At 41.7% G+C, this 24,504-nt stretch overlaps 1 protein-coding gene across 1 annotated transcript in view; it reads right to left on the reverse strand.

The window, feature by feature from the left end:
• Positions 1-24,504, reverse strand: part of COL22A1 (collagen type XXII alpha 1 chain) — a 203,374-nt gene that overhangs the window by 121,321 nt on the left and 57,549 nt on the right. The window contains exons 5-11 of the mRNA XM_058812385.1: positions 18,108-18,231; positions 15,359-15,634; positions 14,266-14,346; positions 13,544-13,657; positions 13,051-13,095; positions 9,034-9,087; positions 8,265-8,300 (exon numbers count right to left, since the gene is read on the reverse strand). Of these exons, the coding sequence (XP_058668368.1) occupies positions 8,265-8,300; positions 9,034-9,087; positions 13,051-13,095; positions 13,544-13,657; positions 14,266-14,346; positions 15,359-15,634; positions 18,108-18,231 (730 nt within the window). The remainder of the gene's footprint in view (positions 1-8,264; positions 8,301-9,033; positions 9,088-13,050; positions 13,096-13,543; positions 13,658-14,265; positions 14,347-15,358; positions 15,635-18,107; positions 18,232-24,504) is intronic.

The raw sequence follows: 24,504 nt of genomic DNA on the forward strand, positions 1-24,504 counted from the left end.
GAAAAATATTCCAGTCATGTATCATGGCATTGATAAATTAAAGTCCTTTCCTCTATGAAAAGTACACAGAAAATTGTTCTAGTCTTGTGGATGAATTGACACATACTGGTTTATACTTTCTCTTGCAAGAATAATCTATAAAATCCATTTCCTCTGCTTCTGGGAAGTTTCTGATGTTTCAGATCACATATCCCTTATCAATTTCAGTAGCTCCAAGAAGAGCTTGTTAGGGCAGGGGAGTAATGTGTCAGAGCACTCCAAACTCTGGTGTTGATCTGCTCTTATCCATCTTCTGCTACTGATATTCCATATTCACCCCTCAGTCTATCTTCTGATGCTTCTCTGAAATATGTACAAAGCTTTTCCTCAGGATTAACTGAATCATCTAGTCCATGATTCCTCTCCTCCTTGAAGAGTCCCTACCTTTAAATCTATCCCTGCTGATTAAATTTGCCAAATCACTGATCATTCTTCTCACTGCTGTTTTAGAGCAACATCTCTCCACACCTCTCTTTAAATGTCACACTCAAACTGAAGAGAACCTTTGCCTGAAGTCTTATCACCACCTACTTATAACTTGCAGTGATGCACTGCTGTCCACTGCCAAACACACCTGAGGCTGCTCAGTCAAGCCTTTGCCAAAGCTATAAATCTCTCTGATCCAGCCAGACACAGGGGTTGGAACTAGATGATCTTTAATGTCTCTTCCAACCCAAACTATTTTTTTTATTTATACTATTTCTTTATGAAGTGGTGCTGCTCCCTGGGTCTTTTACATCTCAGAGGTTATGACAAAGGTCATGATCCTTCTTCCCATTTTACTTGGACACTGAGGTACGGGAAGGGGAAAAGCTCTGGTCAAGATCTTCTTTGGAGCCAGTGACAAGGACAGAAAAAAACCCAGTCTCCAGAGACTCAAACCTACTCCCAACACCAAATGTATCAGATATTCTCGAAATAACAACCACTAAGGGTCCAGACACTGCTTCAACAGGAAAGCAAACTTTTGTCATGAAAAATCCTCACATTTTCCTCATCTGGCACTTAGTACTATGTGTACATTTGTACTCAGCAGAGCCTGTGACCCAAAACACTATCTTCCTGCCAATGCCAGAGACAGGAGGCTTGGGGGCTTTGGGAGACACAAAATCTCAAGGTAGTGCTTAAGAAAAAGGGTGAGAGACCGAGAAGAGGAAATGAAAGGTGTCCAGAGTTGCACTTGGGCAAGTCAAGAACAGAATAAAATCAAGTGCTGCCCTATGTCAGCTGCCCTTACCTGCCCCTTCAGGGAAGCCATGACCAAGGCACCTGCACCTTCTCAGCCATCACAAAACCAGAAACAGCTCAGCAAGAGCTTCGATCAGTGGAAAGGGGAAAACCCATCTGCTTAACTAGAGAGATTAACCAGCAGGGAGAAGGGCAGGGAATGCTTAGGATACCTTTGATGGACCAGTGATAGCAGCTTGCTTTGTGTGACGCTTCAGCTCTCTGTGATTCATTGAGCTTAGAGCTGCACTTCAGAGGGTGTGCTCCAGACTGCTGGGAAAGCTGTTTTATTTCCCACCTAACAGGCAGATAATCCATACCTATCCACTAAAATATCACTCTGAGGAGCATCCTCCACTCCAACAAGATTTATCAATTACAGAATCAAGACAATCTGGTTTTTCCCCGGCCCCCCTTCCCAGTTTATTTTCAGAAGAAACATGGAGCTGGCAAATCTCTCTCACATGCTTCCTTTCCTCACTGCTAGTGGATCTTGGCAGAGAAATTCTCTAAAGAAACAAGTGCTGGAGACTTTGCAAACTTCTGGCTGCCAGTAGATGTCATTGCATACCAGCAATGCACCTGCCAGCCAGGGGGCAATACTGAAAAGAAATACATGTTTTCTAAGTTTATGTAAGGGGAAAACAAAAAGGGAACCAAGTTACTAGCACTCTTACACTGCTGAGAATTAAGCTGTCACAATCACAATAAGTATGCGAGCTGACTTTGAGTTGTTTATTGCAATCTGCAGCTGTTATTCTGGGTCACAGAAACCCACAGAATTTATCTAAAACCCTCTAATTATGGTTAAGAAAAAGAACTCCAGCAAACCATGGTTATTTAGCTCTGCAGAATGTGCTTTAACTACAGTTAAGGGGACACAAAAATACTCAGCATGCAGACCAAAATTGGCCACATACACAGGAGGATTCAGAACATACTGAGGAAGGCAGATAGTAACTTTACTAGAACTCATCTTTTAATATGAGGATTCTGAGAAGAAATCACAGATATTAAAAACTCCAGTGAACGGCATGACAGCCTTATGTAGTAGATGAGGTAATATTATACACATGTGTAAGTGCTGGACTGAGAGGTTAAGTGCTCTTAACCAGCACTCAGTGGCTAAGAATAGTTCCTGAGCCAAAGAACAGTTGCAGCACCAAAAAAACCACAACAAACTGAAAAAAAAAAAACCAAAAAAACCCAAAACATATATATAAAAAATTCCTGCAGATTGTGCTTTCACTTTGCCTTACCTGGTCAGTTTTACTCACATTACCTATTGTTCTGCAATAAAATAAGAAGACCTGAGCACTAAGAAGATGAGAACTCAACCCTGAGGAGGCAACGTTTCCATAACCACTGTCTCCAGGGAACATCAGTGACAGGGCATTGGGGTTTTGTTTTGTCTTCAAATTTCAACTCAATGTTATCTCTAAACTTGGCAATGTTTTTCCATTTTGTTACTGTCAAGAAGTGCTCACTGAAGGAGCCAGCATGGATGCTGATGTACCATGGTTCCTGCAGCCTGCTTCTGCTTTAGCGTCTCTGGGGACACCCTTCAGCTCTCCAGACCTGGGTAAACTGGGTGGCATTGGTGAGTTTGGGGACTTGGTGACACTGCCTGAATACCACAGCAACCCAAGCAAGGTCTTTAACCTCACTGGAGCATCTTCCCTGCTGGGCTCACCATTTCAGCAATGAAAAGGACATACATTTCTGTTGAAGTGATATTTTTTTGGAAGTTGCAGGAATAAAGACTATTTCTTGGTTCGTGTGAGCTTAGGCCCCACATCATTTAAGAGCTCAGACAACACATCCTGCTATTAGATGTTCAAGCTGGTTGCTTCCCCTCCTTTGTACTGAAGATGTTTTCAAGCTTTCACCTCTGGCCCTTGGATCTAAATTATCATTGCCAGCCTGAGCCTTACCTGCCAGTGTGAGCTTTACCTGCCAGTAAATCACACACACCATCCTCCTGGTCCCAAAATGCATCCCTTAAAAATACACAGATGAAAGCTCTCTTTCTCCATTGAACCGGCTTGCAGCAATTTTTGCAGGCAGAACTGCACTCATTTTCTTGTGTCCCAGGTTGCTGGATGCTGATCTAAAGGCACAGAGCTCATGCTCATTTGGCAAGTCCTGCTGACAGCACAGCACAGGCGTAAAAAAGCAACAGGGCTTTCAGGTCAGGCCTTTGGTATATTCAGCTGCCTCTGGGCAGACAAAGCACAGGGCTGTGTGTGGAGACACTGTATCTAACAGAGCAGATTTCCACAGCTTTTCCAGAAGCCCTAAAAATGGCAATAACTCCAATTTGGAAGAGAAGGGAAGATGAAGCAAAGCCTCTGTTAGACGGATCTAGTGGGCAAAAGATACAGAGCTGGAGGGAAAAAGGGTCTTCAGCTTAATTTTGGGGGAACAAAAAAGAGCTGCTCTGCTCAAGGTCATTAGAGCCAAGTTCCAAGTCTGGATATCCCACAGTCTAGCCCAGAGCCTGAACTATCTGCCTGCTTTTCCTTTCTATGCTTGGCCTTGCAGTCACTGCATCTCTAATAAGCCAAGACACTTCAGAGATTTTAGTCTCCTTAGAAATACTATAATAGTCCTTCTGCGTTTTTATCAGAGTTATTAGCATGAAAAACAATGCTAAGAGAATATAGACTTTATCTACTAAAGTTGTTTCTCATAATCATTGCTGCCTGTGTGAGTATTAGCATGAAGGAAAACAGATAAAGCACAAAAGGAAAGCCTGGATACTCTTGGAAACTCATTAGTGAAGGAAGTCTCAGTGCAAAACATAATGAAACCTTCACCCACCACCTCTGCGAAAGATGGGTGCTCATGCTTAGAGTTTTTTCCTCTGATTAATTAGTTTCCTGTGGAAAAATCATGGTAGTCATCATTTGATCCACTTGTGTCATGACACCTTTTTCATGCTTCCTGCTCTTCTTCAAGAGCTGTGAATAGTGTTGGTCTAAGCCCTGAGCATACTATGGAAATTTCTGTCTCTTTCTGGGCAACGAAGGTGTTAGGAATATTCAAGAGTTATACAAAAGTCTAAGAATAGCTATCAGCAGTCAAAACAAAGGTGCAGTAAGCTCCTGGCCCATCTGCCTCAGTTCTCCTCATGGGAGACCTCTCAGACCTGTCCTGTCACCAATTACATTTTGCAGAGCTCCACTGACATCCTGAAGAAGAAAATGTCTTTGTACTCACTAGAGGCTTACAGATGTCTCTCTCTAATTAACTCATATGCACTGTTTCAAACACAAAACTTTAACATCCAGAACAGTCTGCAAAGAGGTGTTTCAATACCTGCTGGATGAAAAGCAACTTCATTTTGTTAATTTTAAACTTGCTAGAAAGGTAGCTTGGTTTGCCTTCCCTTCCGTTTTATAACAGAAGAAAGGGTGAAAATTTCCCGCTAATATCTCCATACCACTCAAAGTTTGACAGATTTGTGTCTTGCTCACCCTAAAGTCATAACATTTCCAAGCACTTTCCTGCCTGCAGAACCTTTTCAGTGCTCTTGGCCTTTGGGATGCTGGAAGGGTGTCTCAGCACCACTGCATAATGCTCAGTCCTTTGCAAGACAAAGGCAGAAGTTTTTGAGAGCCTCCCAGTTAAATTTTGCATGGAGGCATTGGGAGGGCTGGCTCGTGATGTGGATGGCTGTGCCCCAGTAATGCAGACCTCATGCTCTACAGAACCTCCCTTGTCAGAAATGAATTCTCTGACTTTGATCGAGTTACTGAAACCCCCTTTTGCTTGAATGGTCCTCAGAAATGCTCTCCAGCTGCTCCTCCTGCCCCTGCTCCTCTGGAATCAATAGGGATTTGAGATGTGAGGTATAACCCTTCCAGAATCAGCCCTCCTGGTTTAGCAGACAGCCACTTGAATAACCTCCAGAATAAAGCTAAAGCATTCCTTTTCATGGTGATGAGGCTACAGAATTGGATATTTGTCCACGTTTGTCCAACAACAGAAGCATTTGCAAAAGTGAATGAACACACAGTAAAGGGACACAGATTTATGAGCAGAAATATGACAGACTACATCTAAGGTGAAAGGGATTAAGAACTCCAAGGGCTGAAAGATGACAGTAAACAATGGATATTTAAGATCCAACACAGAGCAGCAATAGGTGAATCCCACCTCTCCAGGAAATCCACTTGAGAGTGGTTTACATGGGCACCTGTAGATGCATTATGGTATATTTTTTTTTATATCTGTGTACAGTAACTTGGCTGCATATGCATGTTTCTGTACAAAAAAAAAAGCATCCTCTATCATTCTGAGCTATTTAGGCCTGGCAGAACATGCCAGGCTGCTGCTTGAACCATGAGTTTCCTGGGTACAAAAGTTACACAAGTCCTCATGTCAACATGAATTAGGTTTTCAGCCACAGCTGCTATTATCTCGGGGTTTGCCACTAATGATGTGCTTGACATGTTATATATGCTAATACAAGCATCCTTTTGGCTTTAACTTGGTGATATAACTAAGGTGATGACCTGGAGAAGCAAGGCCAGTACCTCTCCTGTCCTTCTGGAAAAGCACAGGATTTTCCCTCTGACAAATGCCTCAGACCTCACATAAATGCCATACAAACAGTACTTGGCAACAGCATGGTCTGACAGGTGTTTGGCACTGGCACAGCTGGAGAGCAAGTCTGTAATAAGGGGTGATTTTAATTTTGTCATCTCGGTCTTTTCAAAGGTGAGAACACTTTGTTCCATCAACATTTAGGATGTGAGCCTCATCCTTTTAAAGGATCCCATAGCACATGCATGGCAACAACCACACGGACTGCAGCTGTTAGTGAAGTCCAGCATCTCTGATCCAGCTTTCCAGCACTGGCTCATACCCATATAAATCAAGGAAACAAACCTGTCACAGCCAAAGTGAGAAAGAAACAAGAATTCCTGCTCGTGCATCCATTGTGGAGCAGCAGGCAAACAAAGGAAATACCTGAATCCTCTCCTTCCAGGTGTTCTCCTCTCTGGGAAGGTTTTAATTTCATAGGTTATTCTACTTTGATGGTAACTGGCATTGCAGGCACTTGCAGCCCTGCTCCCTGTGGTTCTGGCTATTTCTTGGGCACTGGAACAGACTGTACAGGGACATGGTCACAGCACCAAGCCTGTCAGAGCTCAAGAAGCATCTGGATTGTGCTCTTAGTTACACAGTTTAGTTTTAGTCCTGAAAGGAGCAAGGAGTTGAATTAGATAATCCATATGAATTCCTTCCAACCTGAGATAGTCCATGATTTTATGATTCTATATCCTGAGGCTCTCTTTAATCAAGCCAGCAGCATACAGCTGATAAATCTTTGCCCTGCACCAGGAACAGCAGTGACACTGAGCCATTGGGTTACATGGGGCACAAACACCCTGGGTCCCATAAACCCTCCCTGAACAGAGGAGAACAGGCTGCCTCAGCTGGCAGAGGTACCAAATAAGCACAACAAGCTGACCATAAACTCAGCATCCTCCAAAGCCTACACATTTCTTTGGGCACTCAATGCTGTTTGGCTACTCCAGCTGAAGAAGTTCTGCTCATACTGTGACATCTCTCTATTTTTCCCCCTCCAGACCTGCAAACCTATTTGTCTATGCATGAAAATAATACAGAGATAAATATATTTTCTGACATTTTTCTGTAGAGTTCAAAACAGAAGAAAAGAAGAACTTGCTTCAACTACAGCACAACTAATACCATAAACATTATGTTTCCCACCACACTGCTGGCTCTCACCACCTGACAAACACGAGCTGGTTTCCAAAGGTTGAATCCTGAGTCTCAAAGGCTAAATTGTGTCTGTCAGTGGGAGGACTGCAGGAAAATGAATGCAGAGATGTGGTTTTTATGGCCCCCATGTTTCGAGCCTGGCTCAATAAAATTTCCTGCCATGAGCAACTGGCATTTCGATTGTAATTTCACATGATGAATTACCACTATATACAATCAATATATCATAACCATATAAAGAGCAAATGCGAAGCTGCAATGGGCATAAAGGCCATGTTCTCTCTAGTGCAGTATTCTTCCTTTACAATCACAATCCAATAGTTTGAAATTCTCTGAGCAATTGAGTAGCCACAGATTCCCTGAAAAACATCTCAACAGATTCCTTATCTCATTTTCAACACAAACCTTGACTTCTTCCTTAATATGTTCATCTCCTATCCTGTCAATCTTTTCCCATTGTTCCTTGCAACTTGAAATTTCCCTTTGATCATGAGGAAAACACCCTCAGCCAGGTGTGATACAGAGCTACAGACAGAAAGAGCTCATTCTCTTCTGAAGTCTAGGCATTGAGACTTTTTTTTTTGTGCAGAATAGAAAGTTTGTAGCCAATATTGCCTTGAAATCACCATCTTTTTAAAATGTAAATTAATCCAGTCCTGCTACTTGTTTCCCACTGTGGATCACCAATGAAAGAGTTTTCCAAGATAGATAATACAGAAATTTTCAGTGGTTATTCCGTATCCTCAGTTTTAAGTCCTCCAAGTCTTATTACTCTGTCCTGCCTAATATTAGAAGTAAAAAAATGTTCCAGCTTTTTTTCATTCAGTTTATTAATGAACAGATCCAATTGGAAGAAAGACTATGACAGACTTCTCATAAGCCAAATTTAATCCTGCTGAAAAATTCAATAAACTCAAAATTATGCTTTCTTTCTGTTTTTCATCCTTCCAGCCAATTTCTTTTGTGCATTATCCTCCACGAACTCACTGCTGCTTATACAAAGGAAAGATTATGATTTGAATTTGATCAGATTTTCCATGCTCAGTGCACAAAGAAACTCAAACAACATGAAGGGGAGAAGGCAATGAACACTCTAAAGCTTGTCTGCAGAAGGAGACATAAAGGTTCCCTACAAAGATCCAACATCTTTTGTATCCTATGCACTCCAAAAGCAACCTCTGAACTACATCAGGCAACAGCAAGCAATTCATTTGTTAGGCCAGTGAAGGATTAGATCTTACCTTTTCTCCTTTCTCTCCTATGCCATAGGCTTTGCCCTAGAAATGAAAAAAAAAAAGAGCTAAAATGTAAATTTCAGAACAAGGGCATCAAACAACACTACAGATACGTATTTCATATTCTCCTTGTTATGCATCCAAGATCTATCTCTCTTTATATATAGACATACAAGTCACTTCAAAACTACTGTAGGGAAAGCAATTTTCTTTGGGCATAATAATTCAGTGACAAATTAAACTAAAAACTTATCCCAAATTCTCCTACTGCAGCCAGGAAAACATCTTATTTTTTATTCATGGAAGAGCATGATGTTACATTTCCAAATGTGAAGTTGCCAACAACACTTACTGGAATGAATTTTACATAGGGTTAAAGATTTTTTTGCCTAAAATCTCAGCCTGGCATTTGCATTAATTACAGCTGGGGGAGGCTGTGTCTTGGTCATCTGAATGTAAAAAGTCAAGAGAGATTTGCATCTTCTTTGTGCTCAGTTGCCTCATATTGTCCCCCAGCAGACGTGCAGCTGTGGTAATCAAGTGCATCCAAGTTCCATATTTAATTAGAAGGTCAGTATTAAGTCAGTTATCAGCTCTCCCCAGGGATGAAACCTTCATCTGCCCCTCTCCAAGAGAGGCCAGTGAGTGCCAGGGAGATCAGGCTCCTCCTGGGATTGGGCACCCAATGCTGTGAACAGGTTCTCACCATGAAGGAGAAAACAACTACTCACATTTTCATTTCCTTTAGCAAAATCATTGGGTATTTCTTACTTACTGACTCTCCTTTTTCTCCTCGGAGTCCAGGAAGCCCTGGGATGCCTCTTTCTCCCTTGAAACAGAAAATGTGTTAATATCACATAGTTAATTCATTCCTTTCTTAGACATAGAAGGAAAGTGATGCAACAAGGGTTTGACTGAAATAATGGACACTTTTGGTTCCACCAGTCTCTACAGCCAAGATTTCAGCTCCTGCCCTAAGGACTGGGTGTACCTAATTGCATGTCTTGTAAACATCCAAGTTTTCAGATTTATTTTCCCTTTTATTTTTCATGTGAAAATACTGGTAGAAGCCTTTGGAGTGCACTGGCAAGGCAGAGAGTTTTCTCCTGTGAAGTACTTCAAATGCCCTTATTTTTTATTAAGAGAGGAAATATTTGCAAAGGTGCTTTGCAGAAGACCTCGAGGGTACATGCCAAAAATGCGCAAAAAATAACCTGAAAATATTGTTAAGATTTTAGAGGGTTTTTTTTTATTTTGTAATCCAAGCCCCTTGTTTTCAGTCTAAATTTTCACTAAATTTTCAGAATCAGCTAACCTTTTTCTCCCCCCCACAAGTGTGCAACACACAGAGTCATTATTCCTGCTTGTTCCAATGGGAGAGAGGGAAAGTAACATAGACAAGAGACAATTGAAAAGATACAAGTTATGATGGTTGGAAAAGTTATAACTGGAGAAGGACATACACAGGGAGGAAAAGAGAAAAATGGTCAATCAAAAACCAAGTAAAACTTTTTCTTTACTTTTCTCCTAAAAAGGACAGGAGTAAAGGGGACAAAGAATCAAAGATCCAAAATTTCATAAATATTTATCAGATACAGAACTTAAAATGGTGCCAAACCCAGCAACTGCAGAAAAAATCCCTGTAAAGAATTTTCACACACTTCTCTGCACTCTTAAAACTAGAGGAAGGAGACCAGTGGGGGATATATCCACTACTTGGACTAGTTTAAGGCTATGTGCTGTGCTGCCACCAGTTCCTTCAATTCCTGCAGCACTGGGAGCTGCTGGGGAGCAGAAGGCTCTGCCCACACACTCTGCCCAGCTCCTTCCCGATTCTCACCCAAAATGTACAAACCAGAAACGTGCTGTGCTGAGCACCCCATCTCTCACTTACAAATGCAATGTGCTCACCTATTTGTGCACTGTGACATCAGTACAGACTTAAAATCAAGCTGGAAAAGTCTCAGACCTGGAGCAGGACCCTCCAGAACCAGAGCATCAATATGTCTGATGGCCTCTGCTCTCCCCATATCTCCCCACAGGGAGCACAGCAGGGTTTAATTTTGTGTCTCTATCGAATTTATCCTGATCTCTGCCCCCTCAAAAAAATCTGCTTAGCAACACCAGGAACTGAAAACATTTGCCAGGATCATCCTTTCTTTTCCCTAGGTGAAGAAATGCTTTTGAAAGCACAGGAAATATGAAAGTTTCTTTCTTTAACCTTTCTGCTTTGTTTTTTTGCTGAAAGAAAGAAAACTCACAGAGCAAGTAGCACATACACAAAAACTATGTCATTGTCAATTAAGAAGGCTGTGGTAAAATTCACAAAAATTTTTATGTGACCATCTCTTTTAAGTCACTTTCTAATTTGGAGGAAAAGATACATCCTGCTAGAGCTTGTCTAAATAAACTGGACTTCACAAACTTCACAATGCTAGGTAAGACTTGTAATTTCTTTGTGTATAAAAGCACCTCTCACAGAGCAAGGATTTTGTCTACTCTTGGATCAATAGCAGTGCTGGAAGAGAGAAGCAGCCTGTTGATCATCAGCCCAGTGCCCCAAGCAGCCATCCTGGCTGCCTGCAAACAACACAGCCTGCAGAGGGACTGTGGAAGGAAAATAAATCAGACTGGGTTGTCATTAGCATCTAAAATTTATCAATAGGACCCAGCCTCAGACATATGAGCCAGTTCTGCCACAGCTATTTCCTGCCCAGCTATTTCCCAATACAGTTCTTTATCATATCTCATTCCAAAACACATCAGCTGCGTCTCCATGCATTACCCTCACTTTGGCAGTGTGGGTCATTGAGGCAGAGGTGTTTATCTCCCAGAAATATTTTCCACTTTTTTTGATAACTGCAAGCTCTCCTGTTTCTCCCAGCCTTTGAAAGCTTAGAGAAGATCAGAATCACATTATCTTCATCTTTCTCTAATAAATACCAGGTGGTAATGTTGGCAAGCTGCAAATAAGCACTAAATTCCTTGCCAAGGGCAGGATTTTAGCCTAGGTAGCTCAGTAATGTTGCAGAGAGAGAGGAGGAGAGCTAAAATTTATTTTTGAACATGGAGCAAGGACTGTGACAAGCTGGTCCTTGGCAATAGCAATGTAAGAACTGCTGTCAAGAGTGGTATTTGTTATTGAATCTCAACATCTTTGCAAGATGGGAGATAAACATACAACTTGCCTTATTTAGCAGATAGAGAAGCTAAATAATTTGTCTCAAATCATCATATTTACAGTAAATTGTTGTCAGATCCTATATTTAAATGGCATCATCCCCAGGTCCTTGAGACTGTTACACAGTCCTGCCTTGTCTGTGTACAAGTCTCAAAACCGCCACAGCCAGGGCAAAGTCACTCGCATCTGCAGGAGTGGGACAGTCCTTTTGGGGTCTGTTCCAGAAAGCCCCTGATGCTGTTCTTGTAGACACACTCCTCTGCATCCACCGGTGTGTCCTGCACCCAGTACTGACCCATGTGAGACACTGAGGCACCCTCAGCAGCACACAGACCTTGGCAAAGCAGGGGAAGACAATGGGATCTTGCTGCAGGGCCCTTTTGTCATTATCACCATTGTCTTTTCTGCAACCTCCTCACAACAGCCATGGCTTTGCTGTTCCTTAAAATAGCCCATAACTATTGAAGCTGTCATGGATTAAAATAGAAAGCTCCTATATAACTTTATATGGAGGCATAAGGAGCCTTTGCACATTTGAGCAGTAATGAGCCCATGTTCTTTCATCCCAGCCTCCAAAAGGCATATTCTTATCCCCAAAACTTCTCTCTGCAGACAGCAGACCAAGCTTTGCCAAAAGACAACACATCTCTGAAGGTGTTTGACCCTCCAAAACCCAGAGATTATTCATTTCCCCTCCCACAGTCTTTCATAATAACTGAGTGACTTTTGGTGGGATGCTACTCAGTTATTCACCAAACAGGTATAAATTCAGTGACTCAATTTGCAGAACCAATTCAGATGAAAATATTTTTGAATATAACTTTTCCCCTAAACATCTTTTCAGATAGTAAAACTGGGAGCCACCAACACCACCAGCTTTCACCTCTCCTGCCATGTTGTGACTCTTACAAGCCCTTACTTTGAGTCTATTGCCTCATGGCTCTCTCTGTAACCAGGCACAGAAGGAAAATGTGTTTGTGCTGAATGCACACACATGTATATCAGAGAGGCCTGCAGAACAGGCAGGGTAATAGAAAGGCTGCACTGTGAAGCTTGAAGCAGACATCACAACCACTCTCCTACCCTTTTATCTAGGAAGAAGAGTACTGGGGGAAGTGGCCTATATTTAACAACATGACTCAGGCAGTCTTGCTAAGGATAAAAGATTGAGACTGATCCTTTACCCTTAGTCTCAAGAAACTTTCTGAAGTGTGACTGGAAGGCTGCTACCTCAACTATGCACGTGTATCATTGTGAGAAAGGCACAGCATGGCAGCAGCATCTCTGTTTCAGGTGACCTGCCATGGAAGCTGTGCATGACCTAGTGAATAACAGTATTGCAAAAATGACAGTTTAGAAGCTACAGGAAAGGATTTTGCAACACATTTACTCTAAGAATGATGTAAAGCAGCAAAAGAGAAGCCTAAATGCAAGCGTAAATTAAAGATACAAGATCACAAAAAACTTCTGCAGTCCCAGGCTCATCCAAAACTGTCTGAACTTAATGGTATACTAAATTGACTCTCACAATCTTCAAATCCTCAATTTACTCTGAAATTGTTTAGCTGTTGCTGTTTTTATTAACCAAACGAACTAGGACGTATTACTGACCTTTTGACCCTTGGGACCTTCAAAGCCAAGTGGACCCCTCTCCCCCTAAGATAAAAAAATACATGATTAATCAAACTTATCTTCTCATTTTATATTCAAGCAAGGGGCCTGATCCTAGGAGAACAGGAGGACAACAAAAATGTTTTCAGGTTTAAGCAGAGAAGACAATAAAGCTGACATGCCCTCAGTAGCAATGACAATGAAGCTGGTTTCTCAGAGGTCCCAGTCAGAGCCAGAGAAAGCAAGCATGTTCCTTTCAAAAGCCATGAGATTTTTTTCACTGTGGCCACATTTACCTTCATAATCTGTTTAATTTTATTCGAAGAAGGATCAAATAACTGAACTAGATAAGAATAATCACTTTGTTTTCAATGTTGCAACCAGGACTACCAGCATGACCAGAATCACTGAATTAGGCAAAGAGAAAACACCAGGGAAACTTCCTTTACCTCTATAGACATCCCAAATGAAACACTCTCATCTCAGCACTCACCTTTTGTCCAGGAGGACAGGAGCAGTTGAAAATCTTGAGATGTCCAACTTGCTCACTGCCAACAGTGGGCCTCACTTCCAGGGGAGGTGCTTCTGTCAGGACCGTGACCTGGCACTGCACCCAGACACTCAAGGTCAGGACAAAGCCTTAAATGCCGGAAAGCTTCCCCTTCCACCCACTTTAGACAAATCCCACAGGCACCACTGTGACACACAGCCAAATGTGTCCTCATGAGGAATGAAATCCCACAAAAGCCATTCATCAAAGCAAAAGGGGAAAATGTGGCAAAATGAATAATGAACCTCTTTAACCAAAATTGAGGGGAGAAGAGTGAAAGGAGGGTGGAGGTTTCTAGTGAGAGTTGGGCACAGGAAAATAAACTGCAACTGGCACTGTTTTTAGCTGTTTCCAAATAAAGCCAGTGGGAAACATGTTGAATATTTCATGCTGCATTTCTGTTGTTCTATCATCACTTTGGGGTTTTGTTTCCCTTGACAGTTTGACAAGGAAAGAGGAACTTGGAAACTTCAAATTCCTCATACTCATCCCTCTGCAGTGGCCCTCCTCTGAGCTGCTACACTGCCAATTACACAGTTAGGTTTCAATCACCCTTATTAAACAAAAATTATAATCCCACACTGCCACATATTCCCTGGTTTATGTAATAGATTTCAGTGGAAAGTGTTCATGTGAAAATGAGTAAATGACAAAAAGGAGCTTACTGGTCCAGAGGGAATGTCGCAGCAGGTCTCCAGCTCGGCGTGCCTGGAGTCACAGTAAATCACCATCCTCTGAAGATCAAACTGGGAGACAAAGGGAGGCAGCATCTCAGACACAGTGAATTATTAAAGACCCTGTGTCCTTTTGCTTGGACACAAACAGAGCAGGCAAACACAAACAAAAAACAGATGGTGCAAACTTCAGAGCGGTTCTGTGGATCCTGTAGTCAATCTCTATCTCTCCCTATCAATAATAGACCAATACCTCAGCATGCTACAGGAGCTGAGATAATAAGACTTTGAAAATGTCTATTCAAATTCTGGTCCAGGTTTTTGTGCAAATCCCCATGTTCTGGCCAAACTTCTGTCTGAGAAGACATATCCTGGCCACGTCTATCCTTCCTAGAATTTCATCTAGACACAAAGTCTATTTTCCTCCTGTTGTGCCTTGCATCTTCTGACCAGTTATTCCTGCGTGAGAAATGCTATGAACACATTTGATATGCACATTCCATCCATTTTGCACAGCCAAGAAAGATTATACAAGTCTGAAATACCAAACTATCACACATAAATTATACCAGGGTAACACTGCTGCTGGACAATCAGCGTGTGTGTCTTGACTTTGGTTTGTTTGTACTAGGGGTCATTTAATATCTGAGGAATGGAGAATATATCACAGCTCTTTTGAATTAACAAGTTTTCTTTTTCCCTCCAACTCTTTTTATCACCTGTAGAAACATTCATAATGCCAAGATCAGATGAAGACTTTTCTGTGTTCGTCAGTACCCAGTTTGATGATATTTGTGTACAATTTTGGTTTTGCTTCTAACTGTAGCACATTCTATGACTAGACAGAAATACGAAATAAATTTCTCATTTTTAATCCCTATTTTGGAGATACAGTATCACATAAAAATACAGCAAATCCTGTGCATCATAAGGTGCCAATCTGTCTTAACTATGTAACACTGGTCCCATATCAGCAATGCTGCCTCAGGAAAAGGGTCAATTACAACACAACCCCCCTCATTCACAGGCTGCAAACCCAAAGCTGAGCCTCCACCCAGCTCTAACCAGCAAGCGCAGTACTTACATCAATGGGGACACTGTCATACAAGCGTTTGCCAATCACAGTCTTTCCTTGAATGTCAATGTTCTCCCTGTCCTCAATGGGCAGCACCTGGACCAGCTTGCAGTCTATGTACAGGGAGACAGCCTTGGCCTGGATGCTGAGGGCGATTTTGTGCCAGCCGCGGTCGAACAGGTCGCTGACGCGCGCGTTGCGGAACACCACCCTGACGGCGTCCCTGGTGAGGCCCACGGCGTTGTACTCCAGAGCCTTGTTCTCCCCATCCAGCCTGATGGACACCTGCGAGCAAACAGGGGGGTCTGCTGAGAAACAAAGCCTCCTCCTTCCTCCTGTCTGCTTTCCATCAGCACCCACAGCCCCAAGCAAGGGGTGGCACCGGCTGCGGTGAGAAAGCGCAGAGCAGAGGATGGAATTTTGTGGGGGATATGGAAAAGAAGCCTACTTGGGCTCAGTGAATAATTGCTCTCATTTACTTGGGCTGGTAAATAAGATGAGGCTCCACAGGCTTCGGGGCAGACCCACAACTATAGGACTATAGGACTATAGGAATGTGCCCTCTGTTGACAAAGTGACAAAACAATCTTTTGTCCCCCTATGAGCTTAGAAGTTTCTCTCCTCGATTAAGTGAAAAAGCATCTCATAAGACCTAGTGGACTTCACCTCAAACTTAAGGATAGCTAATTGGACAAGAGCCAAAAAGTCCCACCTGGGCAATTTACTAGAAAAAGAAGAGAACATAGAAACTAATCGCTTTTGTGGGGTGTTTTACCAGGGGCAGGAAGGACTCTTGCACCTAAATTGGTTTTTCTCTGTAAAGAGTTTGTTATTTTGCCTTTTATTAAAATCTTTTTGTTCCCAACACTGCCACAAAAGCCATCCTGCTGATTTTATGCCTTCTAAGGTAGCTGAGCTACCTTGGGTGTGAAATAGATCTCCAAGAGCTTATGAGATCTGGCTATTCTCTTATGAGACTCCTATTTCACACAAGCAGCTAAAGCCTTCTCGTGTGAGTACAACCCTTGGCATGGTTTCAGCACAGGCCACCTAGTGCCATGGCTGGGTGGTGGTGCAGGTCATGGACACCACGCAAAGGCATTTCCCCAAAGCTGAACCTGGTTTGGATCCCTCTACCCCATGTTCTCCTCCACTGCCTCCCAGCAGGCTCTTTACTCCCATCACATGTCCTCAGGTGTCCCATGGGATATGGAAAAAATACCTCATATGAAACCAGTGAAACCAGTCTGCTGAGCTATGGCACTGCCCACACTTTTATTTCAGTTGCTTTGGACAGAAAACTACACCCCAACGTCTATACTGCAAGCTACAGAGCAGGCAAAAATAGGTGTTTGAAGTCATGCAACTTTGAGTTAATTTACAAATTGGTGTCTTCTTTTACCAAAGCCAGTCAGCAGCAGGGATTGGAGCAGGCAGAGCCAGGAATGGTGTGCCCATGAGCTGCAGGGCCACCTTGGCCCTGAGCTGTGAGTGATGTGAGCAGCCCAGGGTAGGCTGACTCCACCTCTGACCCAACTTCTCCCTGCAGCTGAGCACTGTGCTGACTGGGAATGCCAGTTTGGATCAAAGTTGGCCCAGGAGCGTCTGCATCTGTGAGCTGTGCAGGTCTGCAAGGGAGCAGCCAAACCACAACCAACTCCACATGAAACGAGGCTCATGGGGCTCTAAGACACTTCTGGCCCCATAATTTTTAAGGCACTTTTGAAATTATTACTGGAAATATTGAGTGTTTTTCTCTCTCCACACCTAAGCAGTTCAAGTTTTTAACTTCCTGCAAGAAATACCAAGAGATAATTCTCACTCTGCAGCAGCTAGGGATGTATGTAGCACAGTAAATCACATTTCATTTAATGAAACTTCAGCTGATAATAACTTTCATATACACCTTTTACCACTGTCTCAAGCCCAGTTATCTAATTCTCCAAACTGCACCTGTTCTTCACTGATAGTTCTCAAAATCCTTTTAAACACCAGTCCCAAAGCAGCAATACTGAATTACAGAGCTATGTGAGCCCATGCTGACAGCTCACTTTAGAGTCCTGGGTAATGCCATCACCACTATATTTGGTGCTGAGCAGAAAAATGTACAACCCAAATCACTCCCTCCTCAAGCACCCTCAAAACCCTAAACTCTAGCAAGCTTCTAAAAACTTGTGTAGGGACATTCAGCCCTTTAGTACATACTTATAGTATTTTTTTTCTGAGGACCTGAGAGGTCTTGAAAGAAAATTATTTGATCAAATTGTGCAGCAGCCAGGACTCAGAGTTTTGGAACTATAACAGATGTCACACCCACACCCAGAGCAGGAACCCATAATGCATTTACAAGTCACCTAGAAGGCTGTGCAAAACTTGACATAACTCACTGCTCTGTAGTACATCCCTGCGACAACCTTTTCCCAAAAAGGCAAAATATTTTCCCAAAGCAGAAGGATCTGAACAAAACAACTGAAAATTCAACAGTAGTTTCAAGAGCAAGGATGGTATTTTTTTGTCCCCCTTTCCAACTAACACATTCATTTGCATCCTAATAACAACCAAGGTATATACAAACATTTATTTGGGGTTTGAATTAAAGGTAAAATATTTGCAGCAAAATCCACTGAAAAAGTAACAGGATTTTAGAATTTTTACCAGTTCACAAGAAAAAGAAGTGGGAGGTTAAGGCAAGAAAACTGGCTCATGGCCAAAAAAAAAAAAAAAGGCTGTTCCTGCTGGCTATAAAAGAGCCTCTTACCTGTGGTATGCCATACTTGTCAATAATCTGCCAGATATACCAGTCCTCCTTCCTGGAAGCCTTCCGGAATTTGAAGGTAGTTACAAAGGCATATTCATCAGGCAGGCCTTGTGGAAATACATCCCTGGCACGGGGAGGGGAAAGAGAGCAATGTATCAGGCTTAAGAGCAGAACTTCTAAAACTCTCTCCATGTCCCAGCAATGCTTTCTAAAAGCATCACTGTAGTTCCTAAAAAATCTGCTTTATTTGGAAGCCTGAAGAGAGATGAACATGAGCTGGTGCCCTCCAGGTTCTGTCTCTGAGGAGCCCTTTCATCATTGCAATAGTGAAGCTCTCAAATTGGCTAAAATATAATGGAAATCTGCAGTTGAGTATCCATCATGTTAAAAAGGCTGTTTTTCACTTCATGCTTCTGTTCATGAAATCTGTAAATAATTCTGTTCTGTTCCAGATGCACTGGAGACCTGTAACTTCTGAGAATGGCCAGGAACACCCAAAACCCTCTAAATGTACCAAATTATAGCAACAAATATTATAATGTCTGCCCAAAACAGGCACTACAGCTCAGGTCTTTGTTCTTTAGCTGGCAGCCCTGGATAACAGAAGTTTCTCAAATCAAACATTGCAAACATATCAGGCAGAGATTTACCCAGTGTGACACCACAACCCCTGTACGTAAGCAAACACATAAAGTAAGCAAAAATCCAACACTGGTTTTCTCTACTTCATCATAAAAACCTGTCATAGCATGGGGATGCAGGGGGGTACAGAAGGGATAACTAATCCAGTATCACTTTTTTTTTGTTACTAGCCATTACTGGATGCATAAGAATGAGAATGAACAGAAAAAACATCTCTCTTGTACCTCTGGATCTTTGGAATCCAGGTGTATAATTCAGAGACAAATGCATATTCTATATCAATAGCTTTTTATGGATTTATCTCATACAGACTTCTGCATCCTCCCCTTGAACTCAGGTAAACTTACAACACTCACAACATCCCTTTGACAAGGAATCACCCACTGCTGCCCATTGCATAATGAGCCTTCTCCTCTTTGTTAGGACCAAACTCAGTTCTTATCAGGGAAAACACAATGAACGTATTCTTTTTCTATCTTTTATGCCATCCATGATTTTTCAAACTTTGTTTGCTATGCCTCTAAGCCATCTCTTTTCCCACCTGAAGAATACAGTTAACATTATTCTTCATGCCCAAGCCAGCCTGCTCCTATAATCATTCCCAAATAAACCTTTCATAAATATCAGAACATCTGAGCAGTCAGGCATAAGCACTCAATACAAAACAAAACATAATGGCAGCAATTAATGAAGAACAAACTATGGAACGTGGTCCTAATGAATAGTTAACATAATCCATCACTATGCAAAAACTGGCACAGTCCAAGGCACATAAAACCAGAAGCCTTTAATTGTATTAAAAGCAAAAAGTCCTCTAAATTTCCAGAACACTGTTTTGCAGTTGCAGCAAATGTTGAGATCCAGTCTTTCCTAATGCCAAAATACCTGATCATATTTTATTCTGTGCTTTGAATCTCCCATCTTTTCAGCCAAGTTATAAATTCAGAACACTCTGGTTTCATCCACTAATGTGGCTTTTGCTGTATAAAGTGCCCCTGCAGGATATGCACCAGTATAAGCTGGTTTTCCCTCTAGGCAGACAGAGACTTTCTGAATTCTTCCAACACAAAAGAAAACAGAACCAGGCTCTCACTAGCTCCCTTAAGAAATCCTTCCTTTGGGAGAGCAGACAAGGCTGTCTCACTTCTTGGTACTAGTTTTTTAACCATGGAGGTCCCAGTTGCCTGGAAGTTAGCAAATCTACAAGAAGGGCCAGCAGGAGCACATGGAAGTGAACAGAAGTAGGATCTGGAAGGAGGGTTGCCTTAAACTAGGTATTAGGAAAAAATTCTTCTACTGTAAAGGTGGTCAAGCACTGGAACAGGGAAGTGGTGGATTTGCCATCCATGGAAATATTCACAGAAAAGGGTGAATGTGGCATTTGGGGACATGGTTTAGTGGTGAACATGGAAGTGTAGCATAACAGTTGGACTCAGTGATCTTACAGGGCTTTTCCAGACTTTTCAATTTTATGGTTCTGGACAGCTCTTAGCTGGGAACATGAATGTCATTATGCAAGTTTAATTTCAAAAAGGGTTTTCAGATGTTTAATACCCAGAGAAATAACTGGGAGTTAGGTACGTAAACATCCCAGTGAGTCTGGCCACACCTCATCACACAGGGCTGACAAACAGCCCATCAGGTAGATTTAAACTGACAGAAAGCCATTATGACCCATTACCTGCCATCCTCAACTGATTTTTAAAGCTGCTGAGGAACCAGCTGCAAGTTCCCAACAGAGAAAGGTTTCATGCCAAAAGCAAATCTGAAGACACTCTCATTGCTTTGAAAATGTGATAAAAGCTGTTTCTGAAGTCATTGGTCCCTGTATCTTTTACAGAGCTGCATTGCTACATAAATAACAAAAACTTTGTTTAGCAGTTTTAACTTATTTCCTCACTTAAAAATTATCTGCATCTACAAGTTCAGCTTTACTTGGGAAGTAAGAGCAGGAGCTGCTGTCCCCAGAAATGTTTTATGTTCTTCTTTCACACAAGGCTGAATTGAACTGATGATCGATATTGTGGAACTCTGCTGGATGCCTGGTACCTACAGGGAGCATTCTGCCAGCTCCTTGGTCTATAATTCTGACAACAGGATAGATTGCAAAAAAGGCCCTTATAAAACTCCATGACAAAAGAATCCCCCAGTGCTGCAGGTTAGTCCAAGAGTCAATTAACTCAACTACAAGGTCAGGTGAATCACAACTTTTACAAGAAAAAAAATATTAGTAAGAAAGCAGAAAATTCTTTTAACCATTGCTGGTTTTCAATATACAGCAACCTTCTCACATGCTTTAATTTGCAATAAGAGCTTTCATCTGTGGCAATAAGCATGAGGTCCTACATCTATAATAACACTATGGAAAAAATTATATTATCAGTTCTCATTTCAAACACTGAATCCAACAACATTTAATAGGGTTTTTACATTTGGTGAGGAAGAATGCAGTTAATGTACTTGAGCAATTTGACCAATTTTACCACAGCTAAGCCCGTTAATATGAAATGTAACCCATAAGATCTGCAAAACCAAGTTGGAGGAAGCCAGTTCTTGTAAACATGCTTCATATCATGAGAGGCTCTCAGAACGACAGGAGGAAAAAAAATCAGAAGGAAAAGGAAAAGGGAATGGAAAAGGAAAAGGAAAAGGAAAAGCTATAGAAGGATGGATCTCATACATCCTTGGCAGACATCTTTTTGACTTCTACTTCGGAAACCTCAGTGATGGAATAGATACATCTTCTCTAGGTAATTTCTTCCTGTCTTTCTCTGTCCTACATGCTGTAAAAAAAAAGAGGAATCTGTCCTAAATCTAACTTGCTGTCATTTAATTTTCCCAAAACAACTTTTTTCCATAAGAAACCATGTGAGCAACTTGTTTTCCTGGGCTTGCTGCAGTATTTTCTGTGTTTCTCAGCTCTCCCTACAGTCCTTTACTCACTACAAGACCAAAAAAGCCTTCAGTAATTCCACCTCCACCATGCTTTATCTCCTTCACTTTGTTAGAAACAGGAGACACTGAGGGACCTCTTGAGATCATCTCATCTAAAGAAGGTTTTTCTTGTGCTTAGATTTCATTGATTGACATTATTCCCATTCCTTCTTGTCCTGTCAATGAATATGACTAAGAAGATTCTGGCTGTGTCTCCTTTACTTCCTCCCCATCAGATATTTATACACATGGGTAAGATCCTCCCTCACTGACTCTTCCCTTCTCTAAGCTGAACAAGGTTTTTTGTCTCTGCTCTTCTTAATATGCAATATTTGTTTAAGAAAAGTAAGAAAAAAGGAAGCTTTCAACCAGTTCCATGTTCAGTGTGGGAGTTTTAGTTGGCTTTTTGTACAACTTCTTCTCTTGGAAGGGGACAAATGATGACACCAGGGCAGGAGCTCATGGAGAAACCTAAGGCAGCTGACTGAAGTCAAAGCTGACATCAGGAGATGCAGAAAAACACACCAAGGTATCATGCCCTAAACAACCCAAGACTCTGTATTGGTACAACACTGTGCCAATATAAAGAGCAAATAGATCATGACCAGAAGCTTGGCCAAGCATCAGGTAATTCTGTGAGTTGGTAGCCAAGATCATGGTCAAGTCAGGCAGAACCAGACCAGGCAAGAGAAACCTGAGGATGGACATGGCCAGTAGGAAGGCCCTGGAGCCACAACTAGGAGATACAGAACAAAAGGTTGAGCCAAAATCTTGGCATTAGCCAAGACACCAGTATTGAGAAACAAGTCTGAGCATCCAAAACCAGAATTCTGCAGCACAGTTTTGGCCAGAAGATCCACTGAGAAGCCATGAACAAGCAGTAGGACAGGCCCAGTTACATGAGGAGTGAGAAAAACCACCAGCCAGATTCTGGGGCCAGTCCTCAGACAACTGCAGAGCCCTGTGAGTCCCTCAGTGATCAGGTCCTTGACTGAAGCCAAGCTCTGGCTGCTGGGTTTGCTTGCTCACAGATGATGCCTCACCACAAGGAGGAAGAAAGTTCATAGTTGTAGGTTACAGATCAGAAGATGAGTAGGCACATTTCCCAGACAGCTAATCTGGCACTTGGTAAAAGTACTATTGTTTGTATAAAAGAATACAAATCCTTTAAGCAGATAATAAAGTGAATTACATATATTACTCAGTCAATGATTTTGTATCTAATTATGAGATGTTGCTATCAGTTGCTAAACATTGCTGGAGGTTATCTGTGAGCCACGACAGATGTTTTTGTTTGGTTTATTATTCCAGTTATCGGTTTTGAGCAGCTTTACAAGATTTCATTTTCTGTGAGCAATGACCCCATATGCAGCATCTCAGAGTCCTGGCATACAAATGCTGAAATGAACCAAATATGCAAACACCTTCCATGGTGTTATACCCATTTGGGTCCATTCCCAAACCACAGGAGTGTGAAAGTTACAATACATAAGGCTGAAAATGTGAAAATTCTCCTTGAATTCCATGTTTCAGAATAATTCAACAGGAATTTTATTCACTTCAATCTACAAATTTGGGATGTTTTACTTCTAATTGTCCTGGGTGATAAAATATTCTGCTTATTTTCAGGGCACCAGCAAAACCAAATAAATGGGTGCAATCTGAGCAGATGGAAAGCCGTCATAGCTGGTTGGTTTGGCTTCACTCCCTCAGTCTTTCTGAGAAAACAACAGAAACAGCAACAACAAAAAAGTTCTTCTACCCTTACTTTGAAAAAGGAATTCAAATGGATAACGCTCTGTAATCTGTGCTTTCTCCAATGGTTAATTAAATTCATCCTTAAAAGCACGCCCTTCTTCCCTGCTGGTTTTTGATGCCAAGTAGCCACTGCCTTTCAGCCTACCATGACCCTTTACCAAGATTTGATTTCCCAGAGGTTCCTACAGAGAATGATCCCTTCAGTTGTTGGCTGCTTCTTAACTTTACCAGTCTACACTGCAGTTCTAGGATTTCTCACCATCAGACTTGCTTCTCAGGTCTTCAAACTTCACTCCATTTCTACCGACTGAATTATGGAAAATAAGGCTGGACACAGCAGCAGTGGAGACTGAGCTGTGTGATATGAAGATTATCAGCTCATACTTGACAGTTCCTGTTTATACTCCAAGATTTGCTCAATTTTTCATAGTATCACCCAGAACCCAGAGATCACAGTGAGACAAATTAAATATCTTTCTTACCATCCAAGTGAAATAGGTTTATGGTTTATTCCCATCCACACTCAGACCAGTTATATATATACCAAACCTAAGATGTCTTTAGCTGGCTGCATTGAATCAGATCACTGATCATGACTCTGTTTACTCTTGATATCATTTATGGACTCTAGAGAAAACAATTTTCCTGTCAGTATATCTTATTTTTTTTAGTTGTATTAACATGGAGAAAGAGGGGGGATGGAAAAAGAGCACACCAATCCTGTTGGTTCCAGGATGAAAAAAATATATTGCAAAATCAAGGAAATGTAATTCATAGGACAATCTCAAAAATGCAGTGACCTGAGAAAAAGAGATAAAAGCAGAATAAAAAAATAACAGGCCTCATCCATAAGAAAGAAAAGAAGTATTATTGATTTTTTTAAGCTGAAGTTCAAACCAGCACTGAGAAATTTACTGCAAAAATGTTAATGATGACATTCAATCCATGGCTCATAGTTAGACACTGAAATTATGCACTCACTCTTTTCAAGGCTAATGCTAGCAGGGCTCAAGTGACAACCCAAAGAAACATTTGTGATAAACTGTGACACAACTGACAGCCT

This window comes from Ammospiza caudacuta, chromosome 1, assembly GCF_027887145.1.
Source record: "Ammospiza caudacuta isolate bAmmCau1 chromosome 1, bAmmCau1.pri, whole genome shotgun sequence".
Lineage (NCBI taxonomy): Eukaryota > Metazoa > Chordata > Aves > Passeriformes > Passerellidae > Ammospiza > Ammospiza caudacuta.